Genomic DNA, 15,261 nt, shown 5'->3' on the forward strand with positions numbered 1-15,261 from the left:
TACCGCTTGAGCCACATCCCCAGCCCTAAAATCTCTCTAATTTTATTTCTTCTTAAAGTTACTTGTTATCCATGATCAGGGTTTTTCCATTAGGGATTGAACCCAGTGATGCTCTGCTAATGAACTACATCCCCAGCTTTTTCATTTTTGTTTTGAGATGGCCTAACCAAGTTGCCAGAGCTGGCATCAAACTTGAAATCCTCCTGGTTCAGCCTCCCAAGTCACTGGGGTTCAGGCATGTGCCACCAGGCCTGGCATGCCTCCTTTTTTATCTTTTTTTTTTTTTTTTTTTTTTTTTTTGGTGGTGGTACTGGGGATTGAACCCAGGGCCCTAGGCATGTGAGGCAAGCATTCTACCAACTGAGCTATATCTCCAGCCCCCTCCTTTTTATCTTAACACAGTCACTTGCAAGGCTTCTAACCACTATCACTAGTGAAGATACTGTGGAATGCTTGTAAGGATTTTTGCATTGGACTTTCAGGAAGAAAAAGTATTTCATCATTTTCAAAGTGGAACGTACTAGCCATTTATTTGTCTTTCACAGAACAAAATTAAAGAACCAAGAATATGAAACTTTAGATCATTTGGAGTGTGATCTGAATTTAATGTTTGAAAATGCCAAGCGCTATAATGTTCCCAATTCAGCCATCTATAAACGAGTTCTAAAATTGCAGCAAGTCATGCAGGTATGATTTCTTAGTTTTGCTAAATTTGTTGTATGTATCATCAAAATAGTATTATGTTTATTGAGTGTGTTCTTTTAAGATGAATGATTTCCCCCAACATTATCAAGTCATTCATTTCAACCACAGTACTGCTAACTATTATTTTAGAATTGTTACGACCATTTTGAGGAGAAGTAATAATTTAGAAAGGAGTAAGCTTCATGAATAGAGGAATCTCCTGAGTAATTTTAGGATTGTAGGGAAATTACCCTTTAATCCTAGATGATATTCTGTCATTTAGGTTTTATTTTTTTGGTTCTAGACTTTGTCTCTGTTAAAATGGGACTAGTCTAGAAGAAAAGGCATCTGAAAGATAATTATTCATTGTATAAGGTCCCAAGAGTTTTAACAGATCCTCCCTGAAAGTACACCTTTGAGGGTACCTGAAGTCACTGGCCATCTAGGGGTTTTAAGACAAAATAGTAGATAAGAAACTGAATTTATCTCACAGTTTTTGGTAGAATCTTTTTTAGAAAGATAATCTTAACACAAGGAAGCAACTAAAGCACCCATAGGTTCTCTTCATTTTGTATAATCAATATTGCACTTCTTAGTGAATGTCAGGCATTTGTTCCGCAGTACTGTGTGTGTGTATGTGTATATTTCCCATGCCTGTTGTGGTTGGACTTTCATCTGTCTTTGGCAGAAAATCTTTAAAAATGCATGTGTTAAAAAATAGATCTCTTTTGACCTTTCAAAGATTCAACTTTTTTCTTAACTTCACTGTCTCTTTAGAAGTCATGGGTGCCAGAGATCACCTTCGAGTTGGCCACCAAAACAAGGTGTCCTACAACTTGCCTTAGTGCTTTTAACCAGTTAAATCCTTTTGTAGTCTTAAATGCTGTAGCTAACATTGATTCTTTAACTCTCTGGATCCATTTTTTTAACCTACTTTTCTGTCATGCAGGCTTTTGTTAAACTGGGTTATTAAAAATATTTAATGTATCTTTAATTTTGTGCATGCTACGTGGTATTTTCTGAATGAATCTGACATGTCTAGCTCTTTAACATGTGTTCAACAGAGTAAGTCTGACTCCTGAAACCTGCTTTGTTATAGACAAAGAAGAAAGAGCTTGCCAGAAGAGATGACATAGAGGATGGAGACAGCATGATCTCTTCAGCCACCTCTGATACTGGTAGTGCCAAAAGAAAAAGGTATATGATCTTCTCATAGCTGGAACTAACTCAGTTCCTGTTTATTTTAGATAAGTACAGAAAAAATATTTTTTAAAGTGGTGAAGTATTGATTATAAGTTTGAAATATTTGATAACATCTTTTGGAATTCATTTATAAATTGGATAATTAGTTGTTATTATTTTTCTTTAAGTACCACATTGCTTTTAGATGACACAGGGGAAAAAAGATACCTACATATGCACTTTGGCAAACATGTAATTTTTACTATCCAGATAAAGATAGTAAGATGGCTTTTTAAGATTGCCACTTAAATCTAATTTAGGTAATTTCTACATAGTGAATTACAAAGATGTAATATGAATTAGGAAAGGTAAGGAGAATTCAGTTCTACCGCTACAGTGAAGTAAGTCATTGCTCCTTACCTTTTATTTTTCCTTTTTAGTTTGATCTTTATTTGTGATTTTAAGAATGTCAGATTGTGTAAAATCATCATAACTTCTTATAGTTCGTAAAATGTTAAGCTAGATATTTGGATGTTTTTTTGGTTTTCTTCTTAATCTTTCTTTCAACTTCCCTAACCCTTTCTTCCTCTCATGGGTTTTGTGGAAGGGGATCTTATTGTGAGATTCTGAAACTGGGCTCCTATAAGGAATCATGCACATGGAGTTTCTGTGGCCTGATCATTGTGGAACACTGTAGTCTTCTTTAAACCCTACTGCCTTACAGTCTTTGCAGCAGCAGTGAGTCTAGGGAGGGTACCTTAAACAAGGAATAAGCTACTCTGATAGCAGGGCTTGACAGAGTCAAAACTGAATGAAGAAGTCATTAGTAGCTGTAGACACAGTTCCATACATACATTAAAAGATCTGCTAAGATCAGAAGATTTTAAAAAGTGGTTTAGAAAATAGAAGCTATCCTGTCTTTCCCTCTTTTAAAGGACATTTGGGAAAATTTTTTTAGCTCTGAAAATGACTTTGCAATGCTATGCCGTGGTAACTAAATTGAGTGGTGTGCCCTGAGATGTGAGTCTCCTCCGTCACTAGCCTATGAATTTCATCCTTCCAAGTTCTTAATTCCTTGTTATACCAGGGACTACGGAGGAAAAATGTGAAACCAGATCAGAGACATCAAATCAAGAACATCTTTGAGTGTAATTATATAACTCTACTTCAGCATCACCTGTGTTTTCCAGATCAGTCACCAATCAAAGATAAAAACTTCTCAGGCAAAAGAAGGTAATGGAGGCAAAAGTGATGATACAGTTAGTGCCAGCACTGGATGAAAAGAGAGCTCTTAAGTAGTTAAGAGAAGAGTTCCAAGGAAGCATAAACCCAAGCCAGTCTTTAAAAATTACATCTCTGTGGCTTGTAGTTTGTGGGACACCCAAGTAGATGAAATGAAAATTATTGCCCTAAAACCTCCTGTAAAAAACAAACTTAAGCATTATGTTATTACAATTATGAACTCCCTTGGCAGGGTGTGGTGGAACACACCTATAATCCCAACTTCTTGGGAGGCTGAGGCAGGAGGTTTTGCAAGTTTGAGGCTAGCCTCAGCAATTTATCAAGACCCTGTCTTAAAATTAAAAAATAAAAAAAGGGCTGGGGATATAGCTCAGCAGCGAAGCACCCTGGGTTCAATCCTCAGTACCATCACCAAAAAAAAAAAAAAAAGATTCCATTCCATTTCAGACAAAAAGTCTCTATATGAACAGGTTTTCTAGGAAGTATTTTATATGACAAAGTGAAAGACAGAAATAAGAGAACAACTATAATTCATCTACCAAAGCAGTGAAAGAACAAACTTGGGTTTAAGATGAAAGCATGAATGTACCTTAAAAGATTGAGAGAATTAAGTCCTGTACTTTGGTCTGTAACAAAGGAAATAAAGTGATGAGTCTTTCAGAATGTAGTTATGTTGAGAGGCTTTGGTAATAAGAAATAGACTTCTCCAGAAGTCAGGCAAACTGTAGCCTCGAAGGTTGAGTTAAGCTTGGCCAGAGAACTTAGGGCCAACTTTTGCAACTTGACTCCTAAGTATTGTGTATGATTCTATCTTTGCCTTTTTTTTTCTTTTTTAATACCAAAGAGTGAAAAAAAAAATGATTATGGGTGTGTTCTCTTTATTCTGGGAGTGCATTCTTCCCCCCCTCCCCATTCCTCTTCCTAAAAATCTATTTTCTGTCTTCCATGTTAAAATGTTCTAAGTATTAAGATCTTTTATGCTTTGGACTGAATAATCCTCTTTTTCTCAACCATATTTGGTTTGTGCATGACCCTCCAATGTTGCTTGTTTTATTTCTCTACACATGTAATGTTTATTTCTGCTTTCCCAGGAACACTCATGACAGTGAGATGTTGGGTCTCAGGAGGCTATCCAGGTGTGCAGTCCTTTTTTATGTGTAAAAATATTTTTAAAAGTATAATTCTTCTGTGTCATGGTCAGTACTAAAGGTGAAAAGTGAAGCCTTAAGCATGTAACAAAAGTGTTTGGGGTGCTAGTTTATTTTACAAATACAGAAAGAAACACTGTCTAGAAGTCTAATAAATAAGATGAGAATTGGCTAACTTAGATATGTTCAATACTAGCCTTAATTTGTTGCTGGCTTTGCCAGGGCCAAAAAGCCTCCTCACCAATCATTGTGCTACAGTAAAAGGTAGAGATTGCTAATACGTACGGTGGCATTATTTGTAATAGGGACTGACTGGTGCTGATTCCCTTTCAGGGACATTTTTTAGTGATTGGGAGTGGTGGAGGGATCAAAATTACAAAATTAACAATGATAATCCAGATGAAGTCAGTGCATGTGGGCACTTGTGCATTGGGCTAATGCTTCTTGAGCATGGATACATTTTCTCAATCTCTGATCTGTCCATGTGTTATTTCTTTAAAACTCCATTCCTTTGCATGATACTTATGATTTTAAAGTCTATGAATTGCCATGTCACGTTGCTAATGATAATCGTGTAGTGCTTTTGTTTTCATGTTTGCCATCTGATATTCAGTGTCATTTGCTTACAGAACACTAGACCCTGCTGTTACAGATCATATAGGAGAACATTTAGTCATTTCTTTTACTTGCCAGGGATTTAGTGGCCAGGGAAGGAGAGAGGTTGAAAACAACTGAATGGAATCAGCATAAAAAAAGAACTGTATAGTGCATACAACTATGTAGGTATACTTTTTAAAATGTCCTGATTGCCTAGATAGTTTTAGGAAAGTTATTTCCCCACCTTGTTTTTCCTTGAAAGCTAACTGTTCTAAAGTTGCCTACATGTTACTGCCATATGTAATCCATTTTACATATCTACATATGCATATACCACCCAGGATTTTCCCTAAGAAACGTTTTTTATGAGATGATAAATTTTAAAAAATACCAGAGGCTCTATTCTTTTGTATCATTCATAATATGTGGCACCAAGCTCTAGGAGTTATTGGAAGTAGAAATAGGGGACCTCATGGGATGGTGTTATGAACCAAGCTCTAGAGACCACGTGCTTAAATTCAAATACCAGCTGTTCTTATTAGCTCTGGAATGTAAGCCTCATTTCAACTTCCTTACTTGAAAAAGGAGTTGTGACAATCCCAATATAGGATTGCTCTGAGGACTCAGTTGTAAAGCTGAGTTAATATGTGTAAAACTTACAACTGGGCCTATATGAAGTGAGTTCTTATATTTACTAGGTTTGTTTTTGGAAGTTGTGCCTGTTGATATTGGGACACGGTAGATTTCATTTTGTTCTTTTCCAAATCTCATTGGAAAATGTGAATGAAACGTTTTGTTCTAAAGCCTTGACTACTTTAGAATGAATTTCTGTATGCTTTATAAAAGAACTAACCTGTGGCCAGGCATGATGGTACATTCCAGCTACTTGGGAGGCTGAGGCAAAAGTATCAAAAGTTCAAAGCCAGCCTTGACAACTTAGCAAGACCCTTTCTCCAAAAACAAAAATGTCTGAGGATGTAGCTCAGTGGTAGATTGCTTGCCTACCATGCATGAACCTCTGCATTCAATTCCAAATATTGCAAAAAAGAACCTTTGATTTACTTAGCTTAACAAGCACCACTGACACTCTCAAGCCAGGGAGTTAAGTGCCAGGAGACTTTGAAGCCTGTTGGTCAAATGTGATTAATGAGGCTTTTAGTGCCAGCCAGCTTTTGGGAAAGTGAGGGACATGATGAAAGCCACATATTATCTGATTGAAGTGTTCTGATTATTCACTTTGTGGCCTTATTCATTTGGTCTTTAGGTCTCAGTTTTTACTTCTACATAGTTAATAATTAATTGTACCTGAATCTTAGAGTTTGAGGCTTAAATTACAGTACATAGTATTTAGCATGATAGAAGTGATAATTGTTTTAACTATAAATTGAGTACATATAAAAATAATAGCTTCAGAGAAAGAATGATGGTAAGGAAATTTGAGAAAGTGGTCAGTTACAAAGATTAGGGTTGAGACTAAAACATGTATGAACAGTTGAAAGAATATCAGATCTAGAAGGTCTGTGAAGTCTTCTGGAAATTGTTGATAAGCTGAGAAGAGCAAAAATGGTTATGATTCTGATGTTTCAGATTGGGTTGGGTTCAGGAGGATTGTGTTGATCCTAGAAAATAAGGAATTCAGAACAGAGCCCTTAGTAGCACATAATCTTTGTACAAATTAGAAAACGCACCAATTTCATAAGACACTTTTCTTTCATATATCTGAAATTTGCTATAATACACTGGTTTTGTTAGGATAGGACTCTTTATGGCCCATCTGTAAAATTCTACAATTGTGTGTGTGTGTGTGTGTGTGTATATATATATATATAACAACAGTATCTGTTATCTCTAACTTAGTATTCACTTAAATATGGCCCCTTCCTTGAGTGCACAATAATTAACAGCCTTGGTTTTGGATTCCCTTGAGATAAATTTTACTTTCTATGTTCAAAGATGCTGATATATATTTTTTTAAAAAATGATTGTGCAAGTTACAGGGTGTGGCATTTAGTTTTATGTACTTTTCCCAAAATGGAGAAGTAGTCATAGTTAAGGAATTGAAGGCAGTGAAGTAGGATGTATACAGGGGTTCTAAGAAGAATCTGAAAAGCCAAGTGACATTGAAAACAGTAGCTAATGGACTATGATAGGTTTTTATAATGTAGAGTTTTTCTTATTCAAAAAGTAAGAGCCAATGCAATGGTGCACACCTGTAAGGAGGCTTAGGCAAGAGGATCACAAGTTCAAAGCTAGGTCCAGCAATTTAGTGATGCCCTACACAACTTAGCAAGACCCTGTTGCAAAATTGAAAAGCGAGGGCAGTGTGTGTGTGTGTGTGTGTGTGTGCTGGGGTTGTTGCTCAGTGGTTAAGTGCCCCTGGATTCAATCTCTGGTTAATTAAAAAAAAAAAAAAAGTATTTGAAGATTTCAGAATTCATGGATATGATAAGGTTCAGTGTCCTTATTAGAAAGAGATAAACATATCAGCCAGCCAGGCTAATACAACTATTATAAATAGTATGAAGTTTATCTCTTAGTTTTTTCTGGCAGCCAAATTAAAATTAGTGGACCATGGTTCTCAGTCTCGATATAAGGATCTGGGAAAAGGTAAAGAAAATAAAAAACCTGAATTTGTTCAAAGAAGATTATAAAGACCCTAGTAATACAGAAGTTTTGTTTGCCTTTGAGGATGGAAACAATTAGATATCACTCTCTAGAGTAAATGATACAAATGGAGAAAGGATACTGTTTGTACTATGACTACTAAAATAATAAATTATAGTTATCAGAAAAATTTCTCATATACAACTAGATTTTATATCCTGGGTATATTTCATTCAGAACTGTCTGGTGGTGTCAAGAATTACTGGCATTGGAAAAATTGACTTGCCCTTCTTTTACTTTGCTGGGAAATTTCAAGTAAAAACTTTCCTTCTCTTTAAAAATCTGCCCTAGATTCAGTCCCACACCAGAGTATTTGTAGCTTCATACAGAAAAATTCTAATGGTTTATTGGGAGTGATATGCTGAGGCAGTAGGGCTGATTTCCTCCTAGATCAGGGTCAGGGCCTTGACTGTTAGGCTGCCTGGAATTCTGGTAATGAGGACTGTTTTCATTCTGGGTCAATTGAGATTTTTTTAAGCTCAGGGCTTCAAATTGAGTTCTGGTGTCTTTGATTTGGTTTGGTTTGGTTTGGTTTTGGTTTTAGTTTTGGTTTTGTGATGCTAGGGATCATACTCAGAATCTTGCAATATGCTAGGCAAGGGCTCTACCACTGAGCCTTAGCCAAAAGCCCTTTGTGTCTTCCTTTTAAAATTAGCCCATACAGCCAAGCATGGGGGCACATGCCTGTAATCCCAGCAGCTTGGGAGACTGAAACAGAAGGATCGCAAGTTCAAAGCCAACCCTGGCAATTTAGTGAGACCGTGTCTCAAACTAAAAATAAGAATAAAAAGGGCTGGAACTCAGTGGTAAAGCGCCTCTGGGTTCCATAACTAGTACCAAAAAATTAACCCACACATGTGAAACCTAAATAAACCATATCTGATCTGAATGGTTTAGGTATGAATTTCTGTGATGTCAAACTCAAGTTCTGAGATTTTCCTTCAAAGACTTCCTGAAGGTTAAAGTCATCTGCATTCTAATCTGTGCCCAGATGTGGAACTGTGCCCTATTGAAGCTTTGTTCCAATTCTGTCCCAATATCCACTTGCCAAAGACCTAGAATTAGAGAACTCTTCCTCTCATATCATCACTCCAGGATGTCTCTTTGGAGAAATAATACCCACCAGATGAAAAATCTTCTAGATTATCTAATAAATACTCACTGTACACAGAGAAAAAAGAATGGAGGGGGGACACATTGGCAGGAATGATCCCAGGTCCACAAAGGAAAGCTGACTATCAGAGTTAAGATTAAGCAAGTTGTGGGCTGAGATTGTGGCTCAGCGGTAGAGTGCATGTCTAGCATGTGCGGGGTGTTGGGTTCAATTCTCAGCACATAAAAATAAAAATAAAGGTAGGTTTAAAAAAAAAAAAGATTAAGCAAGTGATGAGAATGATCCCAACCCTAGGAAACAGGCTCTTTTCTTTTTTTAGATCACTTTCTATTTGCCTTAAGCTCCATGATGCTAAGAAAATAGGCTGATTTAGGATATCTATTTTCTTAACTTTTGTTCTTTATTTGAATTCTGTTTCTGTGTTTGAAAAACATATCTTGGAGAGAAAATATCTTTGGCTTGTTCATTAACAAGTTAGCAAACTAAAAACAAAGTTATAGGACTGGACTAAGAGGCCCATGCAGCCATATAGTTTGTTTCAGGAATGAACTATTTTTCCCTTGCAGGATAGGAAACAGATAAAACATAGTTACATCTAAGTGCTGTGTTATAGGAGCTTAGGAGTGTTTGCTGAATAGGAACTAAGTCAGAAGTCATTTCTTGGTTTTACCTATCCAACTGTTCTCTTGGAAACTACTGGTTAGAGTCTGGCTAGAAGTTCTTTCCCACTGTCCTAAAGACAAGAACGTTGAGCAGAAGTGATAGTGAAAGATCATCTCTTCTAATAATTTACTGAGCACCTCACCTTGCACAAGTCATTTAGCCTCTCTGAGCCAGTTTTCCATAGGACATGAGACCATTTGCCATCCTGGACCCCTTTTGAATCTGGGGCCCTTGTACTTTGTTCCATATATCAATTTCTCAGTATTGCACTTCACTTAGGGAATTTGGAGAACCAAATGGGAATTCATGCTCAAAGATGAAAATTTACTCTATAGAGGGTTTAGATGAACCAGGGTCTAGACTTTCTTCCTTAAGTTAGGATGGGATTGTACAGCAGTGCTGATCAGAGAAAGAGAGGAGACTGACCCTGGCATGATCAATTTAAGAAAGACTTGAACCCACTATAGATACTAACCAGACAGACAGTCTTCTTTTTTTCTGGCAACCAGAATATACTATTGTTCAGAGTGGTTATCCTGAAAGAAAGAACACTTCTCTTTATTAGTTTTTTGTTTTGTTTTTGTTTATTGTGCTTGGAAGTGAAGCTGTTGATAACAATAGAAAATAACTAGCTTTATTTCACTTTGGCTCTGTTTTGTTTTTAAAATGTATTTTGATTGATTTTAGAATTTATTTTGGTGTTAGTCAAGTTTGTTTGTTTGTTTTTCAAACATTGCATTTCATGAGATATTCTAAACAGGTTTGTCTGGTGTTCACTGGTTGATCCAGCCAGGGTTACTATGTTTTAACTGTTTTGGAAATTTTCCCTCTATTTGCTTATAGCTTCCAGCATGTTTACTGTGTTTGTGGCATATGTAATAAATAAATTGTAATCATTAAAAAGCACCTTCCCACAAGATTAATTTGTTTTATTTCATGTTCATCTCTTGTATAAAGAAAACTGAACCTGTTGTCATTTTTCCCTTCTTCTACCTCCCCACTCAACAGTAAAAAGAACATAAGAAAACAGCGAATGAAAATCTTATTCAATGTTGTTCTTGAAGCTCGAGAGCCAGGTTCAGGCAGAAGACTTTGTGATCTATTTATGGTTAAACCGTCCAAGAAGGACTATCCTGATTATTATAAAATCATCTTAGAGCCAATGGATTTGAAAATAATTGAGCATAATATCCGAAATGACAAATATGCAGGTGAAGAGGGAATGATAGAAGACATGAAGCTGATGTTCAGGAATGCGAGGCACTACAATGAAGAGGGCTCCCAGGTGAGAACAGGTGGGGTTCTGAAGTAGACACATTTTCTTTTGGGTGCTGGTAGAATAATGCATTTTGAGAGACCAGCTCTAGGCTTAACCTAGTTTATTCTTAGTGGATAAATAAATACTTTGTCTTCTCATAATTGTTTAAAATGAGAGACAGTACAATACAAAGATTAAAACTTCATATTTTGTAAGCTGGCATCCTAGATTTGAATCCTGCTTTGCCAGTCCCTGTGTGAGAAACTTATCCTCCTGGGCCTCGGATTTCTTATCTATAATTTTGGAATGATCATAATACTTGCACCAGGGTTATTATAAGATTTATAAGAGATAATGTATATTGAGCATTTAGAAGACTGCTTGAATCTGAATAATTTTTCATCATTTTTGGGGGGGAGTGGGGGGTGCTAGAGATTGAACCCAGGACCTTGAGCACATGCTCCACTACCAAACTGCATCCCTAGGTGCATCATTATTATTACTATCCTCAACAGCCATACTTCTGTAAAGACACCCCATGGAATTACACAGTTATGTGAGAGTCAGTGTGATGCTTCCATAAAAGCACCTCTAAATCATTGATTTGGATACAAAACATCTTGGTGTTTTGTTTTGTTGCCGGTCTTTGTGTATGCTACCTAGGCATGTGCTCTACCACCAAGCTATATCCGCAGCCCATGATTTTCAGTTCTTTATCAGTATAGGTAAGGCACAATCTTCCCTCTCTGATATTTTTTCTGTTTCATATCTTTTATACACTTTAAATCTCCCAGAAACAAAATAATATTTCAACCATTTTTTTTCCTTCTTCTGTTACATTTGAATATAAAATAAAATATGTGCTGGGGATACTGATAGATGAAATAAATGGTTCCTTCTATAGTAGGGGTTTATACTATATCACTGACTATTATACCATGTATCACTGATGGGAATAAAAGCTATCCCTTAGTGAGGTAGCCAAAGAAGAGAGGTCACTTAATTGCTCAGCTGCTTTGCTCTGGTGGGTAGTTAAGGGAGGACATAGCCTCTCCTAAGAAAGAAGGCGTCAGCTATGGGGCAAGGCCATTAGGTAAATAACCTTGTTGTTCTTCAGTACATATTACAAACCTTAGCTCAGTCTTTAAAGAGAAATCTCTAAGCAGAGGTTTGTTTTTTTAAATATTAGATTCCGGATGTTGAATTCAGATTTGGGATTTAACAATAGTTTAGACACTTTCCTCCAAACATCAGGTTCTTTTAATTAAAAAAAAAAAAATTTGTTATGCACTGTTGGGGATTGCACCCAGGAGTTCTATACAACTGAGCTACATTCCCAATCCTTTTTATTTTATTGTGAAACAGGGTCTCGATATATTGCCCAGGCTGGACTTGAAATTGGGATCCTTCTGCCTCAGCCTCCCAAGTAACTGGGATTAACAAGTGTGTGCCACCATACCCAGATCCCATGAAATATTTTTAATCTTTAGTTTCCATTGGACTAAGTCCATTACCTTGAAAATCTAGTAGAAAAGAGATCTTTGAAGAAAACACACATGTAAATGTGTTTTGGAACTTCTGGAAAACACTGCAGGGTTTCTACTACAGTGGCTCTCAATCATTAGCATGTGTGTCTACACATTAGAATCAATCACTTAGGAAGCTTAAAAACATACAAATTATTGTGTAGGCCCTTAACTCCCACCTGTCCTAAACCATATTTTTAAAATTTCCTTACAGCTGTATATTACACCTTGATAAAACTTTTTTTAGAAAATAAATATATTTTTGAACCCTAGGTATACAATGATGCCCATATCCTGGAGAAGTTACTCAAGGATAAAAGGAAAGAGCTGGGGCCGCTGCCTGATGATGATGACATCACATCTCCCAAACTCAAACTGAGTAAGGCATCCTCACTCTTTGTTATTTAGTGTAGCATTTCAACAGGAAATTGCTGGTTTTCTGAAATAATATTTAATTAAATGGTGAATATATTTTAACTCAGTGGCACTCCAGCATGAAGTTTCTTCCCTCTTCTCAAGTAGTCTTATTTTAGCATGTTTTAAGTAAGGATAAATATTTTTTTCTGTTTCTAATACCTGGAAGAATATGGTGGCAGGTTTTTTGTTTGTTTGTGATTCCTAGAATTAGCAATGAATTCCAGCAGTTCCTACTGGACAGAAATTGAAATTAGAGATGTACTACTCAGCTCTCAGTTAACTGCACTCTATGCCTGGTGGTTTTATTTGAAAGTTGTAAGGGAAAAGAAGAGACAGCAAAAGTAATTAATGCCATTAAAAAGATTTTTGCCTTACTTAAAAATAAATAAATAAATAAAATAAATACCAAACAAATAATAGTGATATTATCAGATACTCTTTAGAGCCATGTTTACTGAAAAAGAAGAAAGCAAGAATCTTTTTTTTTTTTTTTTTTTTAATGTGAAATGACTACTAACTGACTTTCACAGTTGCTTTGGGAATTATTTACTGCTAAGTGATGGTTCTTTTTTAAATTTTTTTATTTTTGGTACTGGGGATTTAACCCATGGGCAATTTATCATGAATCTACATCTCCAGCCCTTTTTATTTTTTGAGACAGGGTCTCACTAAGTTGCTGAGGCTGGCAATCCTCCTGTCTCTGCCTCCCAGGCCTCTGGAATTATAGGTGTGCACCACCATGCTGGGCAGTGATTCCTTTTGTTAAGGCATTCATCTTTTCTTGGAATTGTAAAAGCATACAGAAAATGTGCAGAAATTTAAAACTTATTTTACTTCGTAGGACCAAAATATCTTTTAAAACTAGAATTTGGCTGAGAATGTAGCTCAATGGTAGTACATTTGCCTGACCTGTGTAGGACCCTGGGTTTGATACCCAGAACCAAAAAATAAAAACAAAAAAACTAGAATCGATTTCATAAATTGAGTTGGAAGGCTGATTAATGATCTTTATTTATATATTTATATATATATATATATATATATATATATATTTTTTTTTTTTTTTCTTTAGTTGTCAACAGACCTTTGTTTTATTTATTTATATGCGGTACTGAGAATTGAACCCAGGGCCTCACATGTGCTAGGCAAGTGCTCTACTACTGAGCCACAACCCTAGCCCCTGATTAATAATAGTTTAATATGTCTAAATATAAACAAAGATGTATGCATATCAAAGGGAAAGGGAATTTTAATGTAGAGTGTTAATTCTTTTTCCGTTGTGAAAATTTTAAACATACACAAATGTAAAGACTAGTACAATGAACCGTTGTATATACATCTGTTACTCATCATTTAACAAGATTGTACCACACTTATTTCCCCAATCCCTTATGTCTTTTTTTTCCTGAATTATTTTCAAGCAAATCAAACCATGTGTTGTTTTTACTTCTGTACACTTCAGCATATCTCTAAAATATGCAGACAGTTTTCTTAGTCATGAAGACTTTATCACACCGAACAAAATTAGCAGTAGTTTCTTGGTTTCACTTAATACTTCACAAATTTTTAAGTTTTACTGATTGTCTCAATGTATTTTTACAGTTGGTTTCCTCAAATCATCATCTAATTTAGATTTAATCATTCAGGGGTTTTTGTTTTGTTTTGCAATGCTGGGATTTGAAACCAGGGCCTCACACATGCTAGGAAAGTGCTCTACCACCAAGATTCTGCCTAAGCCCCCTATGTTTGATTGCTATGCCCTTAACCTCATAGTTTAGAACAGTCTCCTCTTTTCTTTTCTCATGCCATTGATGCACTGAAGAAACCAGGTCGCCTTGTACAGTGTCCCACATCATTTTGTTTCTGTGATATCATTTAACATTTTCCTGTATCCCCCCTCTATTTATTATAAACAAAGGTTAACTTTAAAGCCCTGATTCTATTTAGTTACAGCTTGACAAGAACACTTTATAAAAGGCTTTCCACATTTACTTTTGCATCATGTCTGTTTGAGGTAGAAACCAAATAAGGCCCACATTGCATTTGGCTGATATTTCTTTTTATCTATAAACTTTCACCTTTCCTTTTTATCTGTCAAAGAAATGGGATTTGTATTATAGTTTCCCACAGTCTGTATTTTGTTAGTTGCATCACTTTCTATTTTCTATACTTTAGTCATTAGAGCTTGAACATATTCAGGCTCTCCTGTCCTCTCCCTTTGATACAAAAACCAACTTCATAGGTGATATATGTCAGGTGGCACATGATATCTGGTTGAGTCTTTCTATTAACAAATCTTGATGCTTGCTTCTTTAACTCATTAAAGAGGTATAAAATATTGACAGTTTTAACTTTCTTTTCTGTTTTTGTGGTACTAGGGATTAAAACCAGGAGCACTGTACTACTGAACTACATCCCTATCCCTTCCTGAGTCATGGTCCCTCTGAGTTGCAGAGACTGGCCTGGAATTGTGATCCTCCTGCCTCAGCATCCTGAGTCACTGGGATTACAGATGTACACCACCATACTCAGCTTAATTTTATCCTTCCTTGCTCATTTAATAGGTGGACTACTTTTGCATAGAGAAACTTGCTTTATCCAATATTTGGCTACCCATTGGTACAGATTTTTGTTTGTTTTTGAAATGGTAAAAGCTTGATTTTTTTTTAACAAGTTTTCAAAATAATACATTAGTTTATAAACATCCTCCAATATTTACCAATTTTTTTTGTTTGTGTGTATCATTAAGAATTACTAGGTTAAAAC

The 15,261-nt window shown here is 35.9% G+C and overlaps 1 protein-coding gene across 30 annotated transcripts in view; it reads left to right on the plus strand.

The window, feature by feature from the left end:
- Positions 1-15,261, plus strand: part of PBRM1 (polybromo 1) — a gene marked incomplete at its 3' end in the record, with an annotated part of 92,901 nt that overhangs the window by 32,220 nt on the left and 45,420 nt on the right. For 17 of the 30 annotated variants that reach the window (XM_081282860.1, XM_081282864.1, XM_081282865.1 and 14 more), the window contains 5 exons: positions 546-687; positions 1,784-1,881; positions 4,200-4,244; positions 10,303-10,579; positions 12,352-12,457. In XM_081282860.1, the coding sequence (XP_081138986.1) occupies positions 546-687; positions 1,784-1,881; positions 4,200-4,244; positions 10,303-10,579; positions 12,352-12,457 (668 nt within the window). The remainder of the gene's footprint in view (positions 1-545; positions 688-1,783; positions 1,882-4,199; positions 4,245-10,302; positions 10,580-12,351; positions 12,458-15,261) is intronic. The other 13 variants (XM_081282887.1, XM_081282868.1, XM_081282870.1 and 10 more) reach the window with 1 other exon arrangement.

This window comes from Spermophilus citellus (assembly GCF_964194105.1).
Source record: "Spermophilus citellus genome assembly, chromosome: 3".
Lineage (NCBI taxonomy): Eukaryota > Metazoa > Chordata > Mammalia > Rodentia > Sciuridae > Spermophilus > Spermophilus citellus.